The sequence below is a fragment of the Strigops habroptila genome, chromosome 3 (genome assembly GCF_004027225.2).
Source record: "Strigops habroptila isolate Jane chromosome 3, bStrHab1.2.pri, whole genome shotgun sequence".
NCBI classification, from domain to species: Eukaryota; Metazoa; Chordata; class Aves; order Psittaciformes; family Psittacidae; genus Strigops; species Strigops habroptila.
Window position 1 is genome coordinate 84506908 of NC_044279.2, and position 23692 is coordinate 84530599.

Below are 23692 nucleotides of genomic sequence, written 5' to 3' on the forward strand. Positions count from 1 at the left end.
GAAAACAGCAACACGTATGACTAATTTGAACTACTGTGTCTCAGAGTCTTTATTACATGTCTGGCTATAGCCACTGAAATCTTGATGAAGAAATGTGTATTTCATTTTGTTTCTTAATTGTTTTGCTCCTGGGCATATCTGAGTTTGGAAATCTGGGTGCTGAACTCACTGTAAATGCTACCTTACAGCACCTTTGATTGCAAATGTTTCATGGGAAGTGTCCATCCCAGGTTGAACAGGGATGGAAGAACCTGGTGTTTAATTTGTTATGCTACATTAAGGTCCAGTAGGTGTTGTGATCTCAAGCTAGAGATTTACACACTTGAGGAAAAAAAAGATACCTGTTCTGTCATGACGTGTTTTCAGACCAAAATCCCATATGGTTTTCAATCACGGAATTGTTTTTCATAATCCTTGTATTAGAGTTAAAATTTATTTTTATTATGTTAAAAGCTTTGGTTTTGTTCATAGAAAAATCTGGAAGTAGAATGTCTAGACTTCGAATTATATTAAATCCACTGCAGTTTATCCAAGGATTATTTATTCAGGGTTATTTGTACGGAAGTGCCATTAATATGTTGAGCAGTTCGTTCTTGGTCAGCAGGGATGTGACAGTCAGCTGTAACTTGAGGGTGAACATAGCATTTATAACGTCTGTCTTACTTGATGTACTGGTATTTTAATTAGAGCAGTCGTTCTTGGTTATTGTTGCATTCACAACATTACTTCTGGGCATGTTGACTGGACAAGGTGTCAAATGAAGATGTATGTAACATGCCTACTGGATATTGATGCTGTACTAAAGTAGAAAGTCTGATGTAATGTTTTAGTGAAAAGTGCAGGTCATAGTCTCTGTTGCGGTTTAATGGCAGAGTTGCAAACAGTAACATACAAGGCCAGGGCTTTTTTCAGATATTTTCCTAATGTGAAATGTTAGGATTAAGGCTTGGTAGTGTATTTAGAAGTTAAAAGATTTTTTCCCCCACATTCTCCATATTTTTGTATATAAGTCAAATCTAGGAAAAAACAACTGACGACCCTCACTTTGTGAAATAATACCTTTGAAAACTTACTCTGCTATTGACTGAAATGTAAAGGCATTATAGTAAAAAAAATGGTGCACTGATTTACTTCAGTATTATCCCCTGGTAAGGGTTTATCATTGTCTTCAAACATAAAGTTCTTTATTTTACGTTACATAGATATATATATATTTAAAATATATATGTTTATATAAAAAAGCAGAGTGCAAATGGCATAACCGTTAATCGACATTAACAACTTTATCTCAGGTGCACCCCCTCTTATTATGATGATATTCCATACTGACACTGTATCTCCTAAGCATCCTTCTAGCAGTAAATCCAAGAAGAACGTGTTTGTCATAGGGAAAATAGCTTTCATTCATTGTGATGCTTTTTGTGAGGACAAGAGAAAGAGAGATACATGACTTGCAACACCATGTTGTTTGCTCATCTTTGCCATTCTTTTAATCTCCTAGTAACAGATCCATTCCTTTTCTGATCAGAGAAGTTTTATATTTGGAAATCTCCAAATATTTATTGTGTGTGAGTTGATCTGAAGTTTAATATTCCAGTGCTTATAATTGATTTTTGGTGGCCTTTGCTTGATTGCAGATGAACATGAAAGCACTGATGGATAATGTCACTTTCCCAGGAACTTCTATCACATCACACTTGCTCTCCAGATTTTCTCAGTGACAATTCTAAACTTTGTTGAAGCACAAAACCTTCTCATTTGTGGACACTTGCAATAGTTCTGTATGAAACAGGGCACTTCAGCAAATCTTTCTATGTGGGAAGAATATATTTAGCATTCGTTACTTCAAATCTGTTTTTTCTCTATTGTCATCTTATGCCATCTGCATCTCACAGTATTAGAGAAAGGATCCACTGCTCCCATTTATCTCACAGGACTTAAAGTGGGATAGACTGTCTAAGACTTCTCTTGGGGAACACCTGCTTCCCAGTGGTCTCAGTGACAAATCTGTTACTGGGATCATTATTAAAAGCAACTGACTGGTAGCACGAATAATGTTTGCCTAGTCTAGTTCTGAAGCAAGACAAGAAGTTAATTTTCACCAGAGATAAAGTAGTTAATAAGTAGGATTGTAATAATCTTGCCAAAATCTGCTGTCCATAAGTTCAGACATCTGATCTGAATTAATTGCCTAGGTTCCTGATACAGTAAATAGTGAAAAAGATGCATTGACTGAGGATAGATCATTCAGTTCTCAGGCAACAGAGGCCACTTCTGGAGAGTAATTACTGCTAGCTTTCTTTTACCCTGAATTTCAGTGGGATTCAGAACAACTAGTTAAAGTTACATGTTATATTTTTACATGGTTGATGTAAAATGAGAGGAATCTTGACTCTTGTTCATAGAACAATTAATTTTTAAATACAAGTTATTTTTTATTTAAAGCCATTATAAACGTCCATATATTTCTTACACAGTGGCACAAACTCATCTTCGGACTGCTTACAGAGAGATTAAGAAATTTATTGTAGAAACTTGGCTATTGGAAGCACAGATTTTTTTTCAGTGGCCCACAGTTAATTTTGTATACTCCTTAAAACCCTTTGAGGTAGAAGATAAGTTACACAGTTAAAAGATGTGTGTGCACAGGGGAAACAGTTGCTTTTGCAAGTGCAAGGGCACTTGCAAATATATTGGGCATACAGGCTACAAAGATTAGGTGAAAGAAAATAACATAAAAAATAAGAGCAACAGTAAAATCACTGGAAGTGATCTTTTCGGTTGTTTTACTGGCAATTATTAATGTACTAGTGCATGAGAAATTGTTTCTATAATTTAGAAAAACAGGATGTCACCAACCATCAGTGTTAAGTGGGAGTCTCAGTCTGTGTTACGTAGTAAACTTGGTATTTTGGAACAGTGAAGACTTTTGAAAATATGCAGTACAGTTGCTTAAAGCCAGACTTCTTGAGGTGTAGCATGTTGATATGCAGTCGTACTGTTGCCCTCTACTGGCATCTGCTAAAAGCTTTTAAGGCCTTACTCATCAATATCATGGTCTCCATGGTTAATTTCTGAAGGATGCTGTTAATCCATTTCAGACAAACTCAAAATATGCCATCTTTTGAAAGCAAAAGTCTTTCTCTTTAAAGAGACTCGGAGATGGGGGAGAAAAGGAGGAGGGGTACAACTACTACCTGTCAACGCTCATCTGCTTGCAAACTGCTGAAAGCTTTAGCTTCTGCATTAGAAAGCCCTAAAACATAAAAATGTCAGCTGAATTAATTAAATATCTGAGTACTGACAACTGTCAGAGTGTTTGAATTTCGGAGGCATGGATTAAAGACATTGAGGGTCATGAGGGTGTCATATTTCAAACTGCTCAGTGAAAACACAGCTAGAACACAGTGATTGTTGCCATCGTTCTAAAAGACCAAATTCACACAACTGTGCTTTCTGAGAAATGGCAGAATACAAGAGAGAAAAATATTTGTATTTCACAAATACTTTGCTACACAGTGTCTTGCTGCTATCAGTAACTGAGCTGTCTAAACAGTAGTAAAAGACAGAAAAGAGCAGGATAGTCTATCTACTAAATAGGGGGTTTTTTTCTTTAGATGATTATTTAAGTAAGAGGATTGATCTCAGCTGCCCTCAAATCTCTGCACGTCTTGGGACTATATGGAGATTTTATGTACAACAGTGACTATCAGTACTGTACTGTACTATATTCAGAGTCAGTCCCCCTGAAGAGCTGTTTCTGTAAGCTGTCTCCATTAAATACTTTTTGTGATCCTTTAACATCTTGTTCCCAAGAAATAAAACATCCAGTATCTTCCCTTTGAACAATCATGGAGGAACACCTCATGTGGAAATAAGATGAGTTGGGATGAGGCTTCTTTCCCTCAAGTCAAGATGTTATTGGGGAGCTTTAAATGCTTATTTCTGTTTCTGCCTCTTGCACTCTGGTCTTTGGCATATCAGTGAAATACGCTGGGGGAGGGGGTGGGAGTTAACTGTAAAATGTATTTATTCTGACTTACCTATTTTCCAGGATTGAGTATGAGTGTCGTTAATTGTTTGACATTTGTACTATGTTTAATCTCTCTATACATGTAAAGCTTCTTTCGTGAGCAGAAAGCAGTGCATCGACTTAGTGGAATAGGATTTACTTAACTCCTATTTTTAAATAAAGGTTTGTTACACCTTCAGCATTATGATTGTGCATAACAAATTCCATTTTATTAATAGAAAAGTAGTTATTGTGTCCGTAATTTGTAGAACTGTGGTTTTGTGCTAGAAACAACCTAGTACTTGCTTTTAAACTGTTGTGTACAGGTAGAGGAGGCAATAGACTCAGAAACCACTATATTGCCTAGAGAGTTGAAAATTAAAATGCCCTTGGGGAATGATAAAGCTTTATTACTTCTTCCAAATTATGGAGCTAGTTTAGAAACTCTTCACTTTTCGATTCTGAACAGCTCAGTATGCAGATTTCACTAATGTGAGTTTGAGAAAATTGATGCTAAATGACACGAGTTTAATGAAGCATTAAACAAAATACCTTTATGATATAGGATGCTGCAAGGAAGATGCTAAGATCATTCTGTTTCCATTTCAGTCATAAATTGTGATACAAAAATTGCAGAGACTTTTATTAACTAGCTTCTAACACAGTTCAGATACAGAATTAAAAAATCGTAGATTTTATATTTCCTTGGGATTCTGACACCCAGACGACTCTAGTAACAATCATACATGAAATAGAAGAAACATTTGGGAGCAGTTAATGCTTAAACATAAAAGTGACCGTGTGTGAATCACTGTGGAATGTGGTTTGAGCAACGGCAGTAGATGTTGGTTTTGTTGTTTGTTTTTTTTTCTTTTTACCCCCCAAGGCTCTCTGTATGTATTTATATATTGCTGGAACAAAGTCAAGCAGCAAATAGGAATATTTTGACCCAGCCCTGTATCCTGCTCAGGTGGACCTTTATTTGTAATTTTCCTGATCTTAGATCTTGTTTGAACTGAGTGTGAAGACAAGGCCAGAAAAACGTACCTCAGTTTGACAAATAACTGTGCTGTAAGGCCTTCATATACCGAGGCCATATTTTTGGACTCTGATGTGTTTCTTGTTTTCAGGTGAGCGTCCTTACCAGTGTCCTTACTGTGACAAAGCGTTCAGCAAGAATGATGGATTGAAGATGCATATTCGCACCCACACGAGGGTGAGTGTAGCTTAGTTTTTATGGTTACTTGAGGATCGTCTATGAATCATGTGGCTAAAAGTAAATAATTACTGGTTTTGTAGAGATTGGGCTGTACCAACCAAGATATTTTATACTTACCAAAAGAAGAGGCAAAGATTTAAGTAATTAACTGTTAAACTATAATTATGACTCTCTTACTCACCTTATATTTTTTGTCTTTGATTTCTTGCATGTTGAAATAATAGCAGTACAAACTTCTTCCTTTAACCTGTGTTTTTTATAGATTTAATATAATGTTAGTGGTTGTTTACCAAGTAAACAATTTTGTAAAGTTCTTGAAACTTCAATGTGCAGTGTTTTGATTCTTACCATCTCTCTAAAATCCAGTCACTGTGAGCTTTTTTGAGCCTGTACTTTTCTAACGGATGACAAATATAAAGCTGTAAAATTACTGTGTTTGAATTTTATTTAACTGAAGGCAAAATAAAAGGCAAATTGCAGATGTCTCCAGGATTATTTTTGAGCCTTGAGTCTTAGTTAGCACAGAGGTTCCCTGTTTTAGGGATAAGTGTTGTCGTGTGTGTATTAACTAGAGGACAAAGGTGAGATCTTGGCCCCACTCAGCCAGCACAGAGATGCATAGCTGTCTTCAATCAGCCAGATGTGAATTCCCTTAGTAAAGGGAGATGTCCAGGTGAAGTTAAGCTGTTCTAGCATTCCATATACTACCTGCCTCTGGCCTCCCCATCCACCATAAGAAAACAAACAAAAAGTTGAAAGAAAACTGTAGCTTTTACTAGTAATCCCTTGGGAGCTGTTACTGCTTATAGGAGTCAAGGCAGTCTTGAGGCCAAACAGTGAAAGTTTATCTGTTAGGGAATAGGGAGGGTGATGGTTAATTTGCTAGTCTCCATATTCAAATCTGTGCACAGAATAGTTTTCTAAATAAGTGAAGATATGATCAAAACTGTTTGCTTAATTTTCTGCCATTCTGCCTAGGACTTGAGGGTGTTAACTGGAGGTGCTAGATAAAGTTTTAGCCCAAACTTCAGCTTAGAAGTAATTAGTAGTTTGTGCAGCACTTCCTGGTGGTTCGTTGTGAGCAGACGAGTCCCATGTTATGTGTTGTTTCTCCTCCTTTCCAGCTATTGAATCAGTTTAAAAAGTGCTATAAAGTGCTTTTTTGTTGTTACTGTCCTTTATTACTGCTTTTGCACCAGAAGAAATTTCATTACCATGTATGTTCTACATGGCTCTGAGTGGGAGGAGTAGTAAACAAGACCTGCTCTGAAATGATGCCAAGTTTATTTTTTCCCTGATTTGAACCAACAAATCCCATTATTTACCAGAGCAATTGTGTGCTTGGCAAGAATATGAAGATTTATTTAATGTTTGTAGTAGGTTGATGCTTGTCAGGAAGGTAGTGGTTGAAATGCAGGATTTCATTAAGAGACATTCAAAAATTCAGAATTCATCCTTGTGTGTTTGGTGTTGCTTAGGCATCATTTTTAACTTAGTAAGAGTGTTGAGAGAAAAAGAAAAATCTACCAAGCTATTGTACAGGACCAGGAAACAAAAACAGCCCTTTCAGTAGAGAAACAGCTGTGGAGTATGTAGGTTCTATAATACTTTTGTAAGATTGCCTGCCTTGAAGTTTCTTTGAACACAGGGATGCTAGCTAAAGGTGAAATCTGTGCACTGTGAGGATGTTGGCTATGCCTTTTCTTACCTTTTCCCACACATAAATTTTATTTTAAAATTTATTCTTGCATGCAAAATAATTATTCAAAAAATAATTAACAAGATATGTAAACCCAGAAGGTACTTTTGTGTCAGCTAAGCCTAGCAACGTGGAAGTAACATAATCATAGCACCCTTCCTCAAGGGCTATTCTTGTGTAAATATCTTGAAAAAAGAATCTGGTCTTTTGGCCAGACAAATTGCGAAGTAGCGTAAAAGTAATAATATGACATTCAACAAGGAAAATGTCATTGTAGTGATTAAATCTAGATGTATTTCACCAGTGGGATTAAATGCCAGACCTGATCATGTGGATCAGGGAAGGCTGCTGGAAAAATCATTTTAGAAAGTTGATTAAGGTCTGGCAGCTGCTAAACTGAGTACAACCTGGGTGGCCACAGGTGTCAGCTCACTCTGGAGTAAACAGAGAAGGTAAGCCAAAACCCCTACTGACAATGTAAGGATTAAAAAATACCAACCACCTAATATTAAAATGTCACCTGAGCACTGATTTGTTTCTATGAAAGTAGATGTGTTTGGCGGTTTGATTTCTCTCCCCACCCCCCGCCCTTAAGAAGAAATATAACAGCATAAGAAAACTATGCATAAATGAGGAACTCACTGAAGTTCTTGATGAATCAATTTACAGGCCATATCAGCTTTGAGGAAGTACATGCATGCTTCCAACCTTCACAGAGCAGTAAACTTCAGCTCCTTCCTAAGGCTTTATTCAGTGCCTGACATAATACAGTTTGTGCTTAAACATGTAGAGAAATTATTGTATGTTACTGCAATATAACTGTTAATATTTGGAAAATATGATCATTGGTAGGTGCCCAGAGTTATTGTCACACAAATTGATGTTTTCATTACTTCTGAAAATGGTACTTTAATTGCAGTTTGTTTCAGTTAAATACATGGCAGTGGTGGAAAACAGAAAGAGTGGAAGCCATTTGCAAATGGTTTTTCATCACATGGTTTGAATATTTCATATTTTTACATGAAGGTATAACAGATCCATGTAATTTATATAGCTTGTTTAAAAAACAGATTTCTGGTGGTTGGAAGGCTGATGACTGTAATGCTGAAATTGTACGTTTCTGAGACAGTATTTTAAACATAGAGAAATTACAGTGTATTGGTAGGTAACTTTCTTTGCATAAATATCATATTTCTTTGTGCCTACTATTTAAAAACGCATTAATTGTTAAGTATATTTTTAAAAGTACCTAGTGCTCAGAGATTATACTGTATGAAATAGAGCAAATGACGTGATAATCACATTTTTGTAACTCTGCAACTGACTTTACTTGTCCACACTTGAAATGCTTGGCTGGTGTGTATATATTTATATATATATACATGTATGTACACACATACATATATCTGCTGCATGGAACTGGTCAGTAGATTGCAGTTGATGCTATGTAGCTTCTGGACACTTAAGCTATCAATGCTCACAATGTTTAGGAAGTTTTCTCTCCTTTCTTATTCATATGATGCTGGACAGCTTGGATATCGTTTGCTGTGTAGCCTTAAATTTTAAGGATTAGTGTGATCTAATGGTCTTAGTATCAGATAGTATCAGTTTGGAAGTCAACTCTTGAACTCCTTAATCTCACACTGAATTTTTTAGTGGTGGCTGAGAGTATTAGTTGGAAGCTTTTATGAGTATGTCTTCAGTATCTGAAGGGGGCCTACAAGGATGCTGGAGAGGGACTCTTCAGCAGGGATTGTAGCGATAGTAGAAAGGGTAGTGAGTCCAAACTGAAACAGGGGAAGTTCAGGTTGGATATAAGGAAGAAGTTCTTTATTGTGAGGGTGGTGAGGCACTGGAACAGGTTGCCCAAAGAAATGGTAAATGTTCCATCCCTGGCAGTGTTCAAGGCCAGGTTGGACAGAGCCTTGGACAATATGATCTGGTGTGAGGTGTCCCTGCCCATGGCAGTGGGTTGGAACTAGATGATCTTAAGGTCCTTTCCAACCCAAACCATTCTATGATTCTATGGTCTGCTGTCACGAAAATGACTTCAGTATAAAGATAGCCTTAGAAGCTAAGGATGTAAGGCCTGACACAGTATATGCAAGAGTTAGTGTCCTGGTTTTGGCTGGGATAGAGTTTATTTTCTTCCTAGTAGCTGGTTTTATATTTTCTTCCCTTGTTATTTCCCTTATCATTATTATTAATATTATTATTAGTAGTTTTGTATTATACTTTGGTTACTGGACTGTTCTTATCTCAACCCATGGGGTTTACATTCTTTTGATTCTCCTCCCCATCCCGCCTGGGGCAGGGGCATGTGGTGGATGAGCGAGTGGCTGCGTGGTGCTAAGGTACCGGCTGGGTTTAAAACACGACAGTTAGCCAACCTTGAGTTAATTCTGAGTTTTATTTATGAATTTCATGGGAATAGTTATAAGCCACAATAGGTATGGAAGCTAGGCAGTCTCCTGTAGAGATTCTTGTCTTCAAGTCAGTGTTTCAGCTTGCTGCTGGGACAGTACAAAAAGAAGACTGTCCTCATCCAGGTCCTGAGTTAAACAGCCTTTCCAAAGCACTCATTTGGAACTCTAAACAACACCCTCTGTTCTTTTTTTGACTCAGAAGAATATTAAAATAAAATATTGGAAAAAAAAAATAAAATGCAAGAACAATATTGACAACTGTGACAAAATTTCCCTTGTTCTGTGTTTCCCAGGAGATATTTGGGCTTAAGAAAGTTTTAATAAAGGTCATGTGTTCTAGGAACATCATGCCATGCTGTGTCCCTCCCTCCTCCCCCCCCCGATTATATTGGGTACTAAATATAGTTGTCTATGCACATGACAGTGTGTAATGAAATAAGATGAGGTGTTGATTGAATTTTGAGTTTTTTTCAATATTTCCCTATTGGTGAGACATGAGTGAGTTCCCAAGCATCTGTCTGAGATGATGACTTTGCCAGTGCTCTGGTTTCCTTGCCTGTGGAATCTGTGTTTGTGTACAGAATATAGAAGATTTGAATCCCACTGCACCCATATTTTAACACATTTTTTATGTAATGTTGACTGATGGTCATCTTTTCCTCATAGAGTGAAAAAGTTTTCTTTTTTTTTTTTACTGTTCTTTTTCCAAGAGCAGATCAGCATCTATTGAATATTCATTGTGGCTGATTAAATAAACCCTCCGTCACTAAATCTTAGGAAGAGTAATTACTTCAGTGGTTTAAAAAACCCCAAAGAAACAAACTTTACAGATTATAGGTAGCAAATAGGTAGAACTACTGTGGAAAATGGGAAGTTAATGGTTTCGTAAAGTCCAACTAATTGCATATGCTACAACTTTTGACGACATAGACCTTTTTTCTTCTGGCAGCATTTCAGTTAAGATGTGTGGTTTTATTTTCATTACAAATTTTATTGCAAGAATTTCAGATAGTATTTTTTCAAAACGCCCAAAACCGAATTGAGAACTTTTCTAACAAAAACATCAGTCATTTCTAATAAAAGTGACTTTTTATGTACATTTGCCAAATCCTTTCTGAATCGTTTCAACAGGAATGTTTCTGTGCCTGCTCTAGTTATTGGAAATCTTTTTTTTTGACGGCTTTTACTTCTCAAGTGAGGAAATATGTACTTGTAAAGTGATTGTTTATGGAGTTTTAATCATTATAAGATTCAAATCCCTACTACTTGTGTAGAGTTGTAAATTCTCATCAGCCTTTGTCTTCCTGTGTCAACATTACTTTAATAATTTAATGCAAGTCTTACAGTTTAAGTAGGCCTCTGTCTGTGAGTGAGCCACTTACTGTAGCTTCCAAACCCCTCCCAATTACTAAGAGAGCATCTTGTTAGTTCTTGCACATTTTTCACACTGAAATACAAAGCTGGACTCCATTAACTCGCACCATCTGTGATCTTAAGTGCCTTAGCCTCTCTTCTCAACAGAGGATGTGTTGCTAGTGGTGATGACCTAGCAGAAAGTATCACTGATGTTTTTTTTCTGACACTAATCAGATTAGTCCTTTTTTTAGGGCTGAAATGTATCTAAACATCAGCTACATAAGCCACCCTTGTTTCAGTAGGCACTTTACTGTCTTTCTTACTGCATTATACCTTAATTCCCAGCCCTTCAATTAAGATGAAAGTTGGTCTTTTAAAAAGAATCGAGCTATATATTGCATGTCACCACTTCATCGATAGTGAAACTACCCATCATTCTTCTTAAATGTAGAAGAAACCTGTACTTTGACACTGGAATTTGCTGAGGCTCAGAGGTTTTACCACAGCTGCTATCTTACAGGTTTTCTTGTAAAGAATTACTTACTTGGTCTGGCCCTCAGCATTGTCTGAGGCTATCTGAGAGGGGTTTCTAGGCCAAGCAGAAAGATCTGTCCAATTCTGTAGGACTTCTGTTACTCATTCATCGCTGTTCTGCTTAACTTCTGGTAGAATTTTGCTGTTAGCAAGACTACAAGTTAGGTTGTGGGTTGTGTGTGGGTTATGCATCATGAACCCTGTGTTAAGCTGCCTCTAGTTGGACTCTTTTCCAGCTCCTGAGATAATGCTTTTCAGGCTGTTGGAGCCTTGAACCTTCCTTCATTTCACATTTGGGTGGAGTTTTGGACAGGATGATATCTGTTATGGTCACCATCTTTAATATATGCCACGTACAACTGGCTAGAGAGCTCCTGAGTGTGGTTTGAGGGACACATCAACATTAATAATTAGTAATAATTGAAACAAAGTATTGCTGGTATTAGGAAAAGTTTAAGACACACGAAGCAAAGGGTTTGTATGAAATACACGTAAACTCAGCATCATTCCCTCAATGCCTAAAGTGCCCTTTAGATAATGCTTCCTGAAGTCTGTGTTTCCTGAAGTCACTGTCATCCTGGATTGTAAGTGGGGAGCACTACTGTCTTTTCTGCGTTTTCAGTTGGCAAAGCTATGGGATTTCCAGGACTCTTATCAGAGAAGTTAGCTCTTGGTAGCAGCAAGCCTGACTAGTATATTCTAATGTTGTCTGGCTTGCCATGTTTGTTCATTTTAGGCCACATTTTTCCATTCTTGCTGTTTTTTTTCAAAAGGATTTTTTTTCTAACCCTGTGTTCAAATGATAATGCAAATACATGCAGCAGCAAATGATATTTATTAAGAGTAATAGAAATATTTTCAAATTCCCCACATAAGGCTCGAAAGCAGATAATGTTATTGTACCTGCATCTCATGTACATGGCGTTGTAAGACTTTCTCTTTGGAAGCAAAGAAAAGCTCTTCATTTTAGAGTAATGAAAGAAATTAAAAACAAGAAGAAAGAAAATTAGGTAAACTAAAGGATGAGCTATGTATTTTAAAATATTTTGCTATCAAAAATACAGGCTGGTATTTTTCTTGAGCTCTGTGTTTCCTGTTGTGAGAATAAATCTCACCTAAGGAAGTTCCATACCTACTGCTGTTTTCCAAGGAGTTTAGGTTGAGACCTTTTCAGGCTTATTCAGGTTTTACCAGGAATCTTCATGTATGTACTGGGCCTTGCTGTTTTGCTTTTTATTTCCCAAATATATCATGTTTGTCTCCAGATTGGTCACATGGATCTCCATTTTGTATGTCTCCAGAGGAAAAAAAAAAAAAAAGATTTTTATGTATTTTTTTCTGTCCTGTATCATCGCCTCATGTCTGGCAATTTTCACACTTCTGTCACAAGTGTAAATGTTTACAAGTAATAGAAGATTTGATGTACTTTTCCTTGTTTTTCTGAACTTCTTTGAATGTTCTGTTTTCAGCATGTAGAAAAGTGCAGATACAGCAAGTTGATAGTCATGTGAAACTCAACATGGTCAGTATGTCTTACCCCAAGATGCTAGCAGTTCTAATTAGATGTGTACTTAGCTATATGAACATGATCTAAAAGTACAAACATGCAATATGTGAAATTCTCAAATCAGAAGTAAATCTGCTGAGTTCAGGAGGATAAAAATGAGCATAGGAGAGATTAGATCCTAGATAGCTGTGGGATTTTAGGTATACTCTGTCAATTAAAACCTAAGTGTTAAAAAGGTTTATTGATTAACATTTGTGCAGTCAACAAATTCACTTTCTGAGCGTAGGTTCAGCCCAGTTTTAACTTGCTCCTGCCACCTTGGAAAGAGTTACTACAACTCTTCTTCACTCTCATTTATTTGAATCTTGAGCTACGATTTATTGGATTATAGTAGTAGCTAATGTTTTTCTTGCTCTTGCTATTGAGCTCACGTAATAATTCTAAATTCAGATTTAAAAAGTTATTTGGAGATACTCCTACCAAAGTAATTCATGTTTTACCTGTGTAATCAATTTTACCAGGTTTACAGAAAAACCACATGCACTAGTGCTAAGCTAATATACATAATGTATTTATATTTTCTTAAGGGAGATATAGTCAACTAGAGCAGCAGCTAGCAGTTCAGATATTCTGGATTTAAGTATTTCCATCTGCTGTGATTGCAGGATACTCTGTACACATGTTCTATCAATCTATTAAAGGTGCTGTCAAATGGCCCTGAGAATTTGTTGTGTTCTGATGTCTTTCTAATGCAAAACACAATATGCATAGAATCCAGGGTAGTCATTTATGATTCAGCTATCTACAGACAGATGAAGTGTGTATTGCAGGCACTGTTTTATTTGTCATAGTTGTTAAAATGTTGAATTCCTCTCAGTTTTAGCGTAGTGAAGTGAAAATCATCAGACAGGAGCTTCTAAGTTAGTATACCAATCTTATGGCGAAGCACCTTCCGGAATATCAAGTCCCATTTGGGTTCTCGTTGGCTTTTCTTCTTTTAGAAGCAGGAATGTTAAAAATCTTGATCTACATATTTCTTATTTATACCTGGTATACTTAAAAATGTAGTATTAAATCACTGCAGTATCAGCTACATCCTGTCTTCCTCACTCTCCCTGCTCCCTTCCTCATTTGTGTCATCAATAAAAGAAAACACATGTAATCCTTTGGCTTTGCTGCCACCATAGTCATGGCCTTGCAGATGCTTTTTGAACAGAAGGTAGATTTATAGTACTAGCAGTTGCTAACTCCTCTGAGGTCAGACTTAAATGGTCTTCCCAATGACCTCCTGTTTTGTTGACGGTTAGCAGGTTTTTCCCTTTGCTTGATTTTTTTGAATTTATCCAACTTCCTTCTGATCTTATCGTTGGTCCCTATTGTCCTTTTGTGGTGGCATTAACTTTCTTTCAGACTTACTGCTGTGGGTTTTATCTGTTTGGGGTTTATTTTCTGTTCGCATTTAGAGCAGTGGTGCTTATGCCAAGCCAACATCATCTTTCCCATTTACAAATGTTGCCTTCTCCAAGTATTGTGCAATGGAAATTTGTTATGAGGAGAGGACGAGGGAGAGAGAAAAGGAAAAGCACGGAATGTTTTTCTTGAAGAAATTAGTCTCTGAGAATGATGTCTTCTTCAAAACCGACAAATAAGTCTTTTTCTCTGGAGAGAGAGGTAAGGCCAAGTTTTGCTCTGGACAACACTACTGATTTTACTGAAATGGACACAGATGTGAATGAAGGGCAGCTTAGCTTAGGGGAGAGGCGGCTGATGTGAATCAGAATTGTGTCTGCTGAAGTCACTGGAATATACAGATGTGAGGAGTCTAAAATTAGATCAAAGACAGCTTTGAATGTGTTTCAGGCACAACATATGTGAATTTGAATACAAATGCCAAGGAGATGGTTAGATATACCCCTTTTGGCCATAGAGAGTAATACAAATAGTCAAACATAACATTGGGGAAGATATTACAGCCAGGTTTGTGATTCCAGCTTTCCAGAGTTTAGAATGGCTCTTCCTCCGAAATGGAATCCTGAAGTCCATTTCATTCTGAAATCAATAAGATAATCATAATCGTACCCGAAGAACAAGATGATACAAAGGGAGCAAGTACACCTGGTAGAGTTTGCAATAGTGAATGTTTTCATAGGTGTTGAAGATGTACACATCAGGTACTTTACTTTGCGCTTTCTGTGGAACAACATACACACAGAAAGGCTGTTTTCAGAGAACTCACAGAAAATGTGGTTTATGTTAACCACTGTGCAAAACCAATTAAGAGGGTGTTGCAGAAACCCACTTTACATATTTGCATATCATTATTGTATATTCATACAGTTCCTTAAAAATTGCAGACCTGCTCCATGAAGTCTTTAGTCAGTCTAGCAAAATTCCCTGAGACATGAATTTTTTGGTCTAGGTGATGATTTTTTAAGATCAGTTCAGATCTCCTTTAGGTAATTTGTTATATTTTACTCCATATTGAAGAATCATTGGAATTACAAAAAGATAATGATGAAAAAACACAAAGATGATAAAGATGTATAGGGAGAATCTTGCACAGAAAAGCTTAGTAGCGGCTTCCCTTTAGGCCAGTTTGATTATATGCAGCTGAGCACTGTGTACTCAGCTTCTGTCAGGATAAAGATTTGTCTTGTATCATGCTGAAATGTACTTAATTTGTCTCATGATTTACTCATGTCTGAAATTGAACCTGCTGGAGAAGTGCTTTTCGCTGTGTACGCTACTCAGGACCTGGTTTTGGTGAGCTCGAGGATTCCTTCCACTACAAGCTGAGATGTTTATGTCTGTGACACTACCTTTTCCAGGAGACCTCATGGGAGGGTACTCCATAATGAAAACCCCGGTATTCACCTGCACTGAGATCTCTGGATCTGCAGAAAGCTACCCTACTAAAGAGAGAGCCTGGGACATACCCAGAACAACAGTGATTTGTAGTCCATGTAGTATTATGTGTACGGTTTATGCTGAGTACCTGGCAGGATTCAGCAAGATATGGAGACCTGATTTTCCCCTACAAGCTGAGAACAGTAATTAACAACCAGAGAATTTATTCACTTTGTAGCTTCAACACCTAAGCTGAGTTGTTCTTTCTCACTTATCCTTGGATTCCACGTTATCTCCCAAAAGACCATTAAGATTGCTGCCTATTATTTGTTAATTCATAGACTTGGCATTTTTATTGCCTATTGATTTTCAGTCTTGGTTTCAATTTAATTTAGTAAAATTTACAATTTTCCTAAACAATTACTTTGTTGCCTAAAATACCCATCTTTAGAACTTAAGCAATACAGAATTAGGGGCCACAGGAAAAAAAATTAAAGAAGTGTGGTGGTTTGATTCAAAAATAAAGGTGCCTCTAGAGCATCAAAATTTTAATGAGGCAATGTGCAGTGCCATAATACTAACTTTTACATTTAACTGATTTATTTAAATGTTGTTTTCCATACAGTTCTTTTATAACTTTAGTGGAATAAAGGAGGAATTACACCTTATATAAGTTTCTATGTTAAGGAAGAACTTTAAAGAAGAATATATAAGTGATTTTCCATACATATCTCTATTTGAGGCTAGTGAGCTTGCAACTTTTATAACATCATGTATTACAGTAGCTGCTAACCAATAGTTCTAATAAAAATACAGATGGCTTGGTTGCCATCCGCGCTTCTTTTGAGATTCTGCAATGAATATGTGATTAACCTTCTGTCACCACTTTTCAAAATTAGTTTTTTCTCTACCACACGGTTTCCTTGTACCCCTTCTTCCTCTCCTCACCTCTTCCCCTGCTTGGAAACATGCTAACAAACCTGAGGTTTTTATAGATATCTTCTCTTTATCCTTTAAGCTTTTGTGGAGGATAAAGGAAAGTACCTTGGAATTTTGTGTCTGTACGTTTCATATTACGAAAACCAGATTCCCGAAATGGCTGGTTTTGAAAGACTGGAGCGGATAATTAATTCATAAGTGGGTGTTGAAGTGGAAACTGTCAGGCCACAGCTTTCCCAGCTTTACCTTAATAATTTGAAAGTAGTTTTCTGTTGTTTTCACTGACTGTAATCCCTTAGAGAGAGTATAAAACTTGCACCATCCAGCATGGAATTCCACTCCTTTAATGACTCGGGCTCTGCATTTACTCACTTTCACTCACTTTCGCTCACTGTTGTCATTTCATCCAGGAAAAGCCGTACCAGTGTTCAGAGTGTAACAAGGCTTTCAGTCAGAAGCGAGGCCTAGATGAGCACATGAGAACCCACACCGGAGAGAAGCCATTTCAGTGTGATGTGAGTCAATCTGTCCCTTTGTCTTCTTGACTTCAACGCAGCAGCAGGACTTAATTGCAGTGAGATTATAGCCTTGCACCTATTGGCTGTGGCATGAAGTTACACTTCGTAGAGTCTTTGATTGCCTTAACTAATGAAAGACCATTCAGGAAATTTTATGTATCCTCTTCACTTGCCAAGAGCGTTGCACACCCTTTTATTTTATGGTATTGGATCCCTTAAGAGTTATTTTCACCATTATTAATGCAATTTGGATGTTGCAAGTTACAAATTCGTGCTGGTTAGGTACATGTTGTATGATACTTTAATAGTTGTGGATTAGTTTATACATGGAATCTGAATGCTTCTGATGTTGGGTGTCACAAATACAAATTCAGAATTTCCGGTTTCTATTTAGTGAAATCTGGCCTGATATTTTCAACATCTGCCCCTTTTGTTTTTTAAATTGTTCAGGGAAGAAATCATGGATGTTGTAATGTTGAAATGCAGCATATCATATTACAGTTCATAGATCACTGTCAAGTCCCTTTCATTCAGCATACCCCATTGTGTATACAACGTATCTCACAACTTTTGGAAGGTAGGCGGGGAGGCTGAGTGTGCAGAGACTGTTGGAAAAGAATGTCTTTCAGAATTAGCAAAAGCCAGAAGGTAAGTTGTGGCTCAAGGAGTTAGAGGGCATCAGATTAAGGTATAGAACTGGTGCTTTGTTTTGTGATACTGGCTCTTAATGAACTAGTCACAGGGGAACCATCAGCTTTCAGATATAGCCTAGGTCCCTCAGTCTGAACAGCTGTAAATTTGTTCACACATTTTAATATTAGATGCAAAATTAGAATAACTACTTGGCATGAAAGTCACAAGGGTCTGTTAATTGATCTGGCTTTTAATAAATAATGCGGTGACATTTCATTAAGAATAAAATGTATGAAAAATTTCATCCGCAGTATTTTGCTAATGTCTACAAGTCAGGAGATTTGCTGTATTCTTTTGGGATAATCTCAGCCTGGCTCTTGATTGGACCCTGAGGATTTTTCTAATTCCAAATCATTGTCAATAACTTTTTCAGACTTTTGTACTGTTTATTAGCTGTTGGCTACTTTGCAGTGTAAATGCAATTTTTCCCATGCTGTGGATCCAATGTTCACTGGTCTTGGATTCACAGTGTGCTTTTTCAGACCAGTTTGGGGTGGTGGTTCTATTTTGTATTTTTTTCTTTGTTTAATTGAAAATAGGAGCTATATGAAAACATACTTTCCTGCTTCAACTATTCCTTCACTCTTCCTCATTAGATAGAACTGTATTTTCCCAACCATAGTATGTCTAGAAACAGCTGTAATCTGTGTCTAGTCCTAATCCTTTTCTGAGAATTTTTATATATATATACCTTCATTTACTGAAGATTATTTTGATACTTTAAATTACTGCCATGTTTCACAATTATTCTTTAGCACTAGTCTTTTGCCAGCTGCACATTGCAGAGATTGCTGACTTTTGGGGGTTTGGACATAAACAGCAGATGCCTCTACAATTCATTCATCCACTTTTCAGTTGCTCGGGTGCCTATCATGGTCTGCTGCTTAACACACACTTGGAGAGTGTTGAAAGTTTTGTTTTCAGTAGTTACTCCTTATTTCATGTGGACTCCAGTTATGCAGATGCTGGGGACATAGTAAATGTCATGCAGAGCAGACCATTCTTCCAGAGCTCTCTCACACATTGCATGTTACCAGATGTTTCAGCAGAAGTTACAGAACAACCAGTAGTGGGCAATTACAGAAAAATGTACCTATGGGAGACATTTATTGTTGGCTCCCCAATGCTTTTTGCACTCAAATATTCTTACCTACAGTTTTTTGTCCTGCTAATACAGATAGCTATAGGTGTGCTCATTATTTTTGTTATAATGACTTGGGTGGTAATTTATGGCACAACTTCCACAAATTCTTAACTACAGAAAAAGATTTTGGGGAGGGGAGGGTATGTCACGTTACTGTAATGGAATTTCAATAACTGTCTTTTAGTTCTTTCGTGAACAGAAAGGGTTAATAGCTATTCCATTCATTGCTCTCTGTACATGTACCGTGTTTCTTTTTAGTCAACTCCTGTGAAGTTGTTTCTCTTTCCAGTACTTTCCATGATGGTTTCCCATGTTCATAATAATTTTTGTTACTATTTTCTGTATTTTTTTTTTCCCTGTTTCCATTGCATGTTTTAAGGGACTAGTAATATTACTGGCATAGCCTTACTCATTAAAGTAATTGGGAAAGTCCATAAGAGAACGGCCAGACCTACTAAGAATCCTTTAAGGTGAAAAACAGGCGATGTTTTCATTTATTAGCATATCCATAAATGTAATCATACATGAAGCCGTACTGAAAGATAGAAGTTGTAAGAGAGTTGAGGGGTTTGGTCTTCTTTCCTATCTGGCATTAGAAGCAGTCAAAGAAGCTATTCAGCTCCTTAAGTATATATTAACATTTAACATATTAAATTACATATTGATAACATATTGAATAACATTAACATTTTCTGCCAGAATTTTCTTTGTTTCTTAGTACATTTGCATTTGCAAACAGGAATTGCTTTCAGTGCCAAAGAACTGAACAAGGAAATGTTTGGCTATTGAAAAAAACCCAAATGTGTATTTTATGGGCTCAAGAATAGGCTTCACTTGATAATACACCTCTCCCCACCCAATATAAACTATTACATAGCGATTTTTTTTAGACTGCATTTTTGCTTTAATTGTAATTTTCTTACAGAGTCAGAAATAAAAGCCTTCTAAGCCTTCTCTTTCTCACTCTCCCGTATCACAGGCATGGATAACAGACATTACAGTACAAGATTGAGCTACATGTAAAAGTAATCCTTGTACCCTGTTTGGTGAAGGTGCTACAGTTTTTTATGTGGCTATTTCTGTCAACAAAAGCATTTTCAGAACTTAATGACTCAAAGCTCTCACATCCACTGATGGCAGTAGAAATTGAATGTTACTATTTTAAGGTGAAAATTCCAATATTTATCTCAAAGAAAAGTGAAAATAACTGAAGTATGGAAATAGAAAATTTTTTTTTCCCCTAGTATATTAGATTTCTGTCCTCTGAAGATTAGCCTGTTTTTTACTGGAAGGCCAACTGAACTTCAGTTGCCTCGGAGACCACAGATTATGCTTTGGGGGCAGAAAGGTCAGGTACTGCCTGTCCTGGTTTCTTTCCAGTACAGTATTTCCCTCCACTCTGCCTTTAGTTGACCCTACACTTACTTTCAAATGTCAGTCTTTTCGATCCTCCCTACTTGATCAAAACTTTGATCATTTTGAAGAGATTGATTAGATTTCAAGTGCGCATTAGCAGGTGTGGTTGTAAATCTGTAAAATGTCAGTCTTGCTTATAAACTTGAAATCTGAAGCAGACTCTTAAAAAAAAAACCCAGAAACCAAAACTTTTATGCATAAGCACAGCACAAGATGTATTGTATCATATGATCCTGTGCTTTCCATCTTCTTTTTGAAGAAGTTAGGTAGTAGAACATGCTAGAGCCCTGAAGGAACAGCAGGACACGTTATACTAGGTACATGAACATTATGAATGAAAAAAATGTAGTTTAGGACTCTGTTAGAAGCTGTTTACTTTAAAAATGAAGAGGGGCATGTGTAAGATACACAGAACACATACGTACCTTGTATGTGTGTACATCCTTGATTGGCTTCCTGGCTTCCAAGAAACATGTTGTATATACAAGTATATGATACTTTTAACATGTTGAGTCTTGCGAGCAAGCATGATGGTTACAATTAGATGAACGTTATGAGTTCACTTTTTTGTGCTCTGTGGAAGAGGAACAGAAAATGGTATTTGGCAAAAGCAATATTAAGACCTGACCAGTGGATGCTGTAGGTGATATTCACTGTTGCATAACAAAAGGGTGACTGTTGCTTGGGTCTGAAAGAGGTCGGAGAGTTATGTTTGCTGTGTAAAAGTCCTTGTTATTACGTCATGTCATAAATCCAAAATGTTTGATTGCAACAGCACATACAGTGTTCTTGTCTGGGGAAAAATTATTTTGGGTACAAAACTTGCCTCTGGCTATTGCCCTTTTTACGGTTATTGTATGTTTTTGCCTTAATTGGCGTAAAATACGTATACTGTGGGTCAACATTATCTGCTTGGATAGTCAGCACTATTTGTCTTGGTTTCAAAAGGAATCAGTAATAATTCAGCATTTTCATTACTAGATTGGTACCAATATGAATTTAAAACTTCATTTTCTTGAAAGAGGGATTGTGCTGGGTTTCTTCTCTATGGAAGATATTTTGCCTCGAATGAACCTGGAATTTGAGGTTTGCAGGCCTGTGGGTGTTCATTCTTATTTAATTATGTGATTCTTTCCTGTTTCATTTGCCAAATCAGGAATCAGGAGCATGCTTCCTTTCTCCTCCTCACCCCCTGGGAAATACATGCATACAGTATGTACCTGGATGGAAGGTGAATGTGACAATGTAACTGCATGATTTCAATTGATTTAATGTCTTCCCTACAGATTCTTAACAGTTCATTCTAACTTCTCTTGGCTGAACTTGTTCTTAAGCTTTCATTTAGACTTCAGCACAAGAATTTTTATAAAAAGTGATTGTTTTAGCATGGCAGAGTCCTCTATAATAATTATTAACCTTTCTTGCAGTCTTCGGAGCTGCTTCTTTTCTCACTCCTCCCTCCTTGTAACTGAGCAAGTTGAACTGATTTTTTAGGAAGACGCAGATGTCATTCTGGAGGTCAGGAAGGAAATACTTCGTTTGAGGATGAATTGCTGCATCCTCGATAGACTAATAGGTTAAAAAAAACAACCAAACCTGAACCAAACCCACACACAATATAATGTAACTGGGACACCCCAATGTGTTGATATTTTGAAGACTGGATCTTTTTCCTTTACCACCCCCATGCCTGTGGTACCACTGTTATTGTATGACATTGAAAGATACTAGACAGAGTAAGGTGCTTTCTGAAGCAGTTATTCCAAAGACCAGCTCATTTACTAAGTATTGCAGGTACGTGTGGCTGTGGCCTCAGTGATAGAGCATAAGGGGTATTATTACATGCTTGAAATTTTAAGGCTTCTTTTGTCTTGATCTTGTCCTCACTGCCCTAGGTTTGTGATCTGTCCTTCAGCCTGAAGAAGATGCTGATCCGACACAAGCTGACTCACAACCCCAATCGGCCGATGGCAGAATGCCAGCTTTGCCACAAGAAGTTTACTAGAAATGACTACCTCAAAGTGCACATGGAAAATGTCCATGGTGAAACCGACAGCTAATTATGGCATGTGTGGGAAGAAAGGATCTCATGCTCCGAAGTGCTCCATTTGTATGTGTACAAACTCCAGACTTCTCACCTGGCTCGTAAACATAGTCAAGAGGAACAATGATTCACAAGTTATTTTTCCTACTTTTTTTTTTCTTTTTAAATATACAAGTAGGATAAAACCCAAAGAAAGACATTTACCTGAAGTAAAACATAACTTGAAAATAAGAAGATGAAGATAAAAGAACTTTGGGAAAATTCTGTCTTCATAAAAATAATAAAAAAAAAAAGCTGTAAGGAAACTTCACCTTCTCAATTACAGCCTTAGAAACTTAGATATTAGTAGCGTTACCTGGAAATCATGGACATTTGGAACTGAACCCTTGGTTGTCTGCAACTGTATTTCTGTATCTGAGTTTCAAGACTCCATTAAAATTTTTTAATTTGAAACCATGCAGAATTTGTCATTCTAATTGACTGCTGATTCCATCCAGGCATATTTTACCCAGATCTTAATTCTGCGCTTTGTTGTAACATGATTTTGTCTCACTTTATTTCCAGCTTTCTCATTACTACATGAAGCTTGTTAACTTGAATTGGTTCTTGAGATGCCAAATGTATGGATATAGAAACAATGGAAATCTGTCACGTTAGGTATTTTTGTATGAACATTAAGAAGGATTTATTCTGGTTAGGTGAAACAAGACTGAAGTGAAAACTTTGAGCAATTTATTTTAAGTACTGTATTCATACTCATCATTGTGACTGGTAAGGGAACTGGAAAGACATCTTAACAGAGTGGCTTGAGCAGCTGCAGTTGCCTAGTAACATGTATTTGATTTCCTGGTGAACAGCTGGTTCCCAGAGTGTTCCTTCCTGCTGAATCAGATGCCCTGGTTTTCTCCATCCCATTTAACTACCTTTCTTTTCTTAATTCTGTAAATGAGCACTGGGAAAAATACTGCTTTACAACAAAGTAAAAATCAAATTCTTCATGTTGTCAGATTGACTTGTTTGCTGCAGTAAAAGTCTTGAAGAGTTCCCACAGGCTCTCTTGTACTACAGCTAGATTACCAAGAAATTTTTATCTACAAGGACAGTAAAACTGTAACTTCAGAGTGTGATTGCATGTGAAATTCCTGAGTTATCAGCAGTTAATATTAAGGCTCTGTCATAAGTAAAGTGTTAATATTCATTCTGGACCTGTCAAGGTTTTGTAAAATGAACTTGAATTGGGACTTCTTGCTTCAAGTTTTCATGAGAAAAGAATTCAGCTTCCTTATGAACTGCAGTAGGGACAATTATGCTGAAATGAACACCATAATTCTTAATCTT

The 23692-nt window shown here is 36.9% G+C and overlaps 1 protein-coding gene across 3 annotated transcripts in view; it reads left to right on the forward strand.

Annotated features, from left to right (window-relative positions):
* Positions 1-22814, forward strand: part of PRDM5 (PR/SET domain 5) — an 80677-nt gene extending 57863 nt beyond the window's left edge. For 2 of the 3 annotated variants that reach the window (XM_030480303.1, XM_030480304.1), the window contains exons 14-16: positions 5143-5228; positions 16950-17054; positions 22206-22814. In XM_030480303.1, coding sequence (XP_030336163.1) covers positions 5143-5228; positions 16950-17054; positions 22206-22370 — 356 coding nt within the window. In that variant the 3' untranslated portion in view covers positions 22371-22814. The remainder of the gene's footprint in view (positions 1-5142; positions 5229-16949; positions 17055-22205) is intronic. The other variant, XM_030480305.1, reaches the window with a different exon arrangement.
* The last annotated feature ends 878 nt before the right edge of the window (positions 22815-23692 follow it).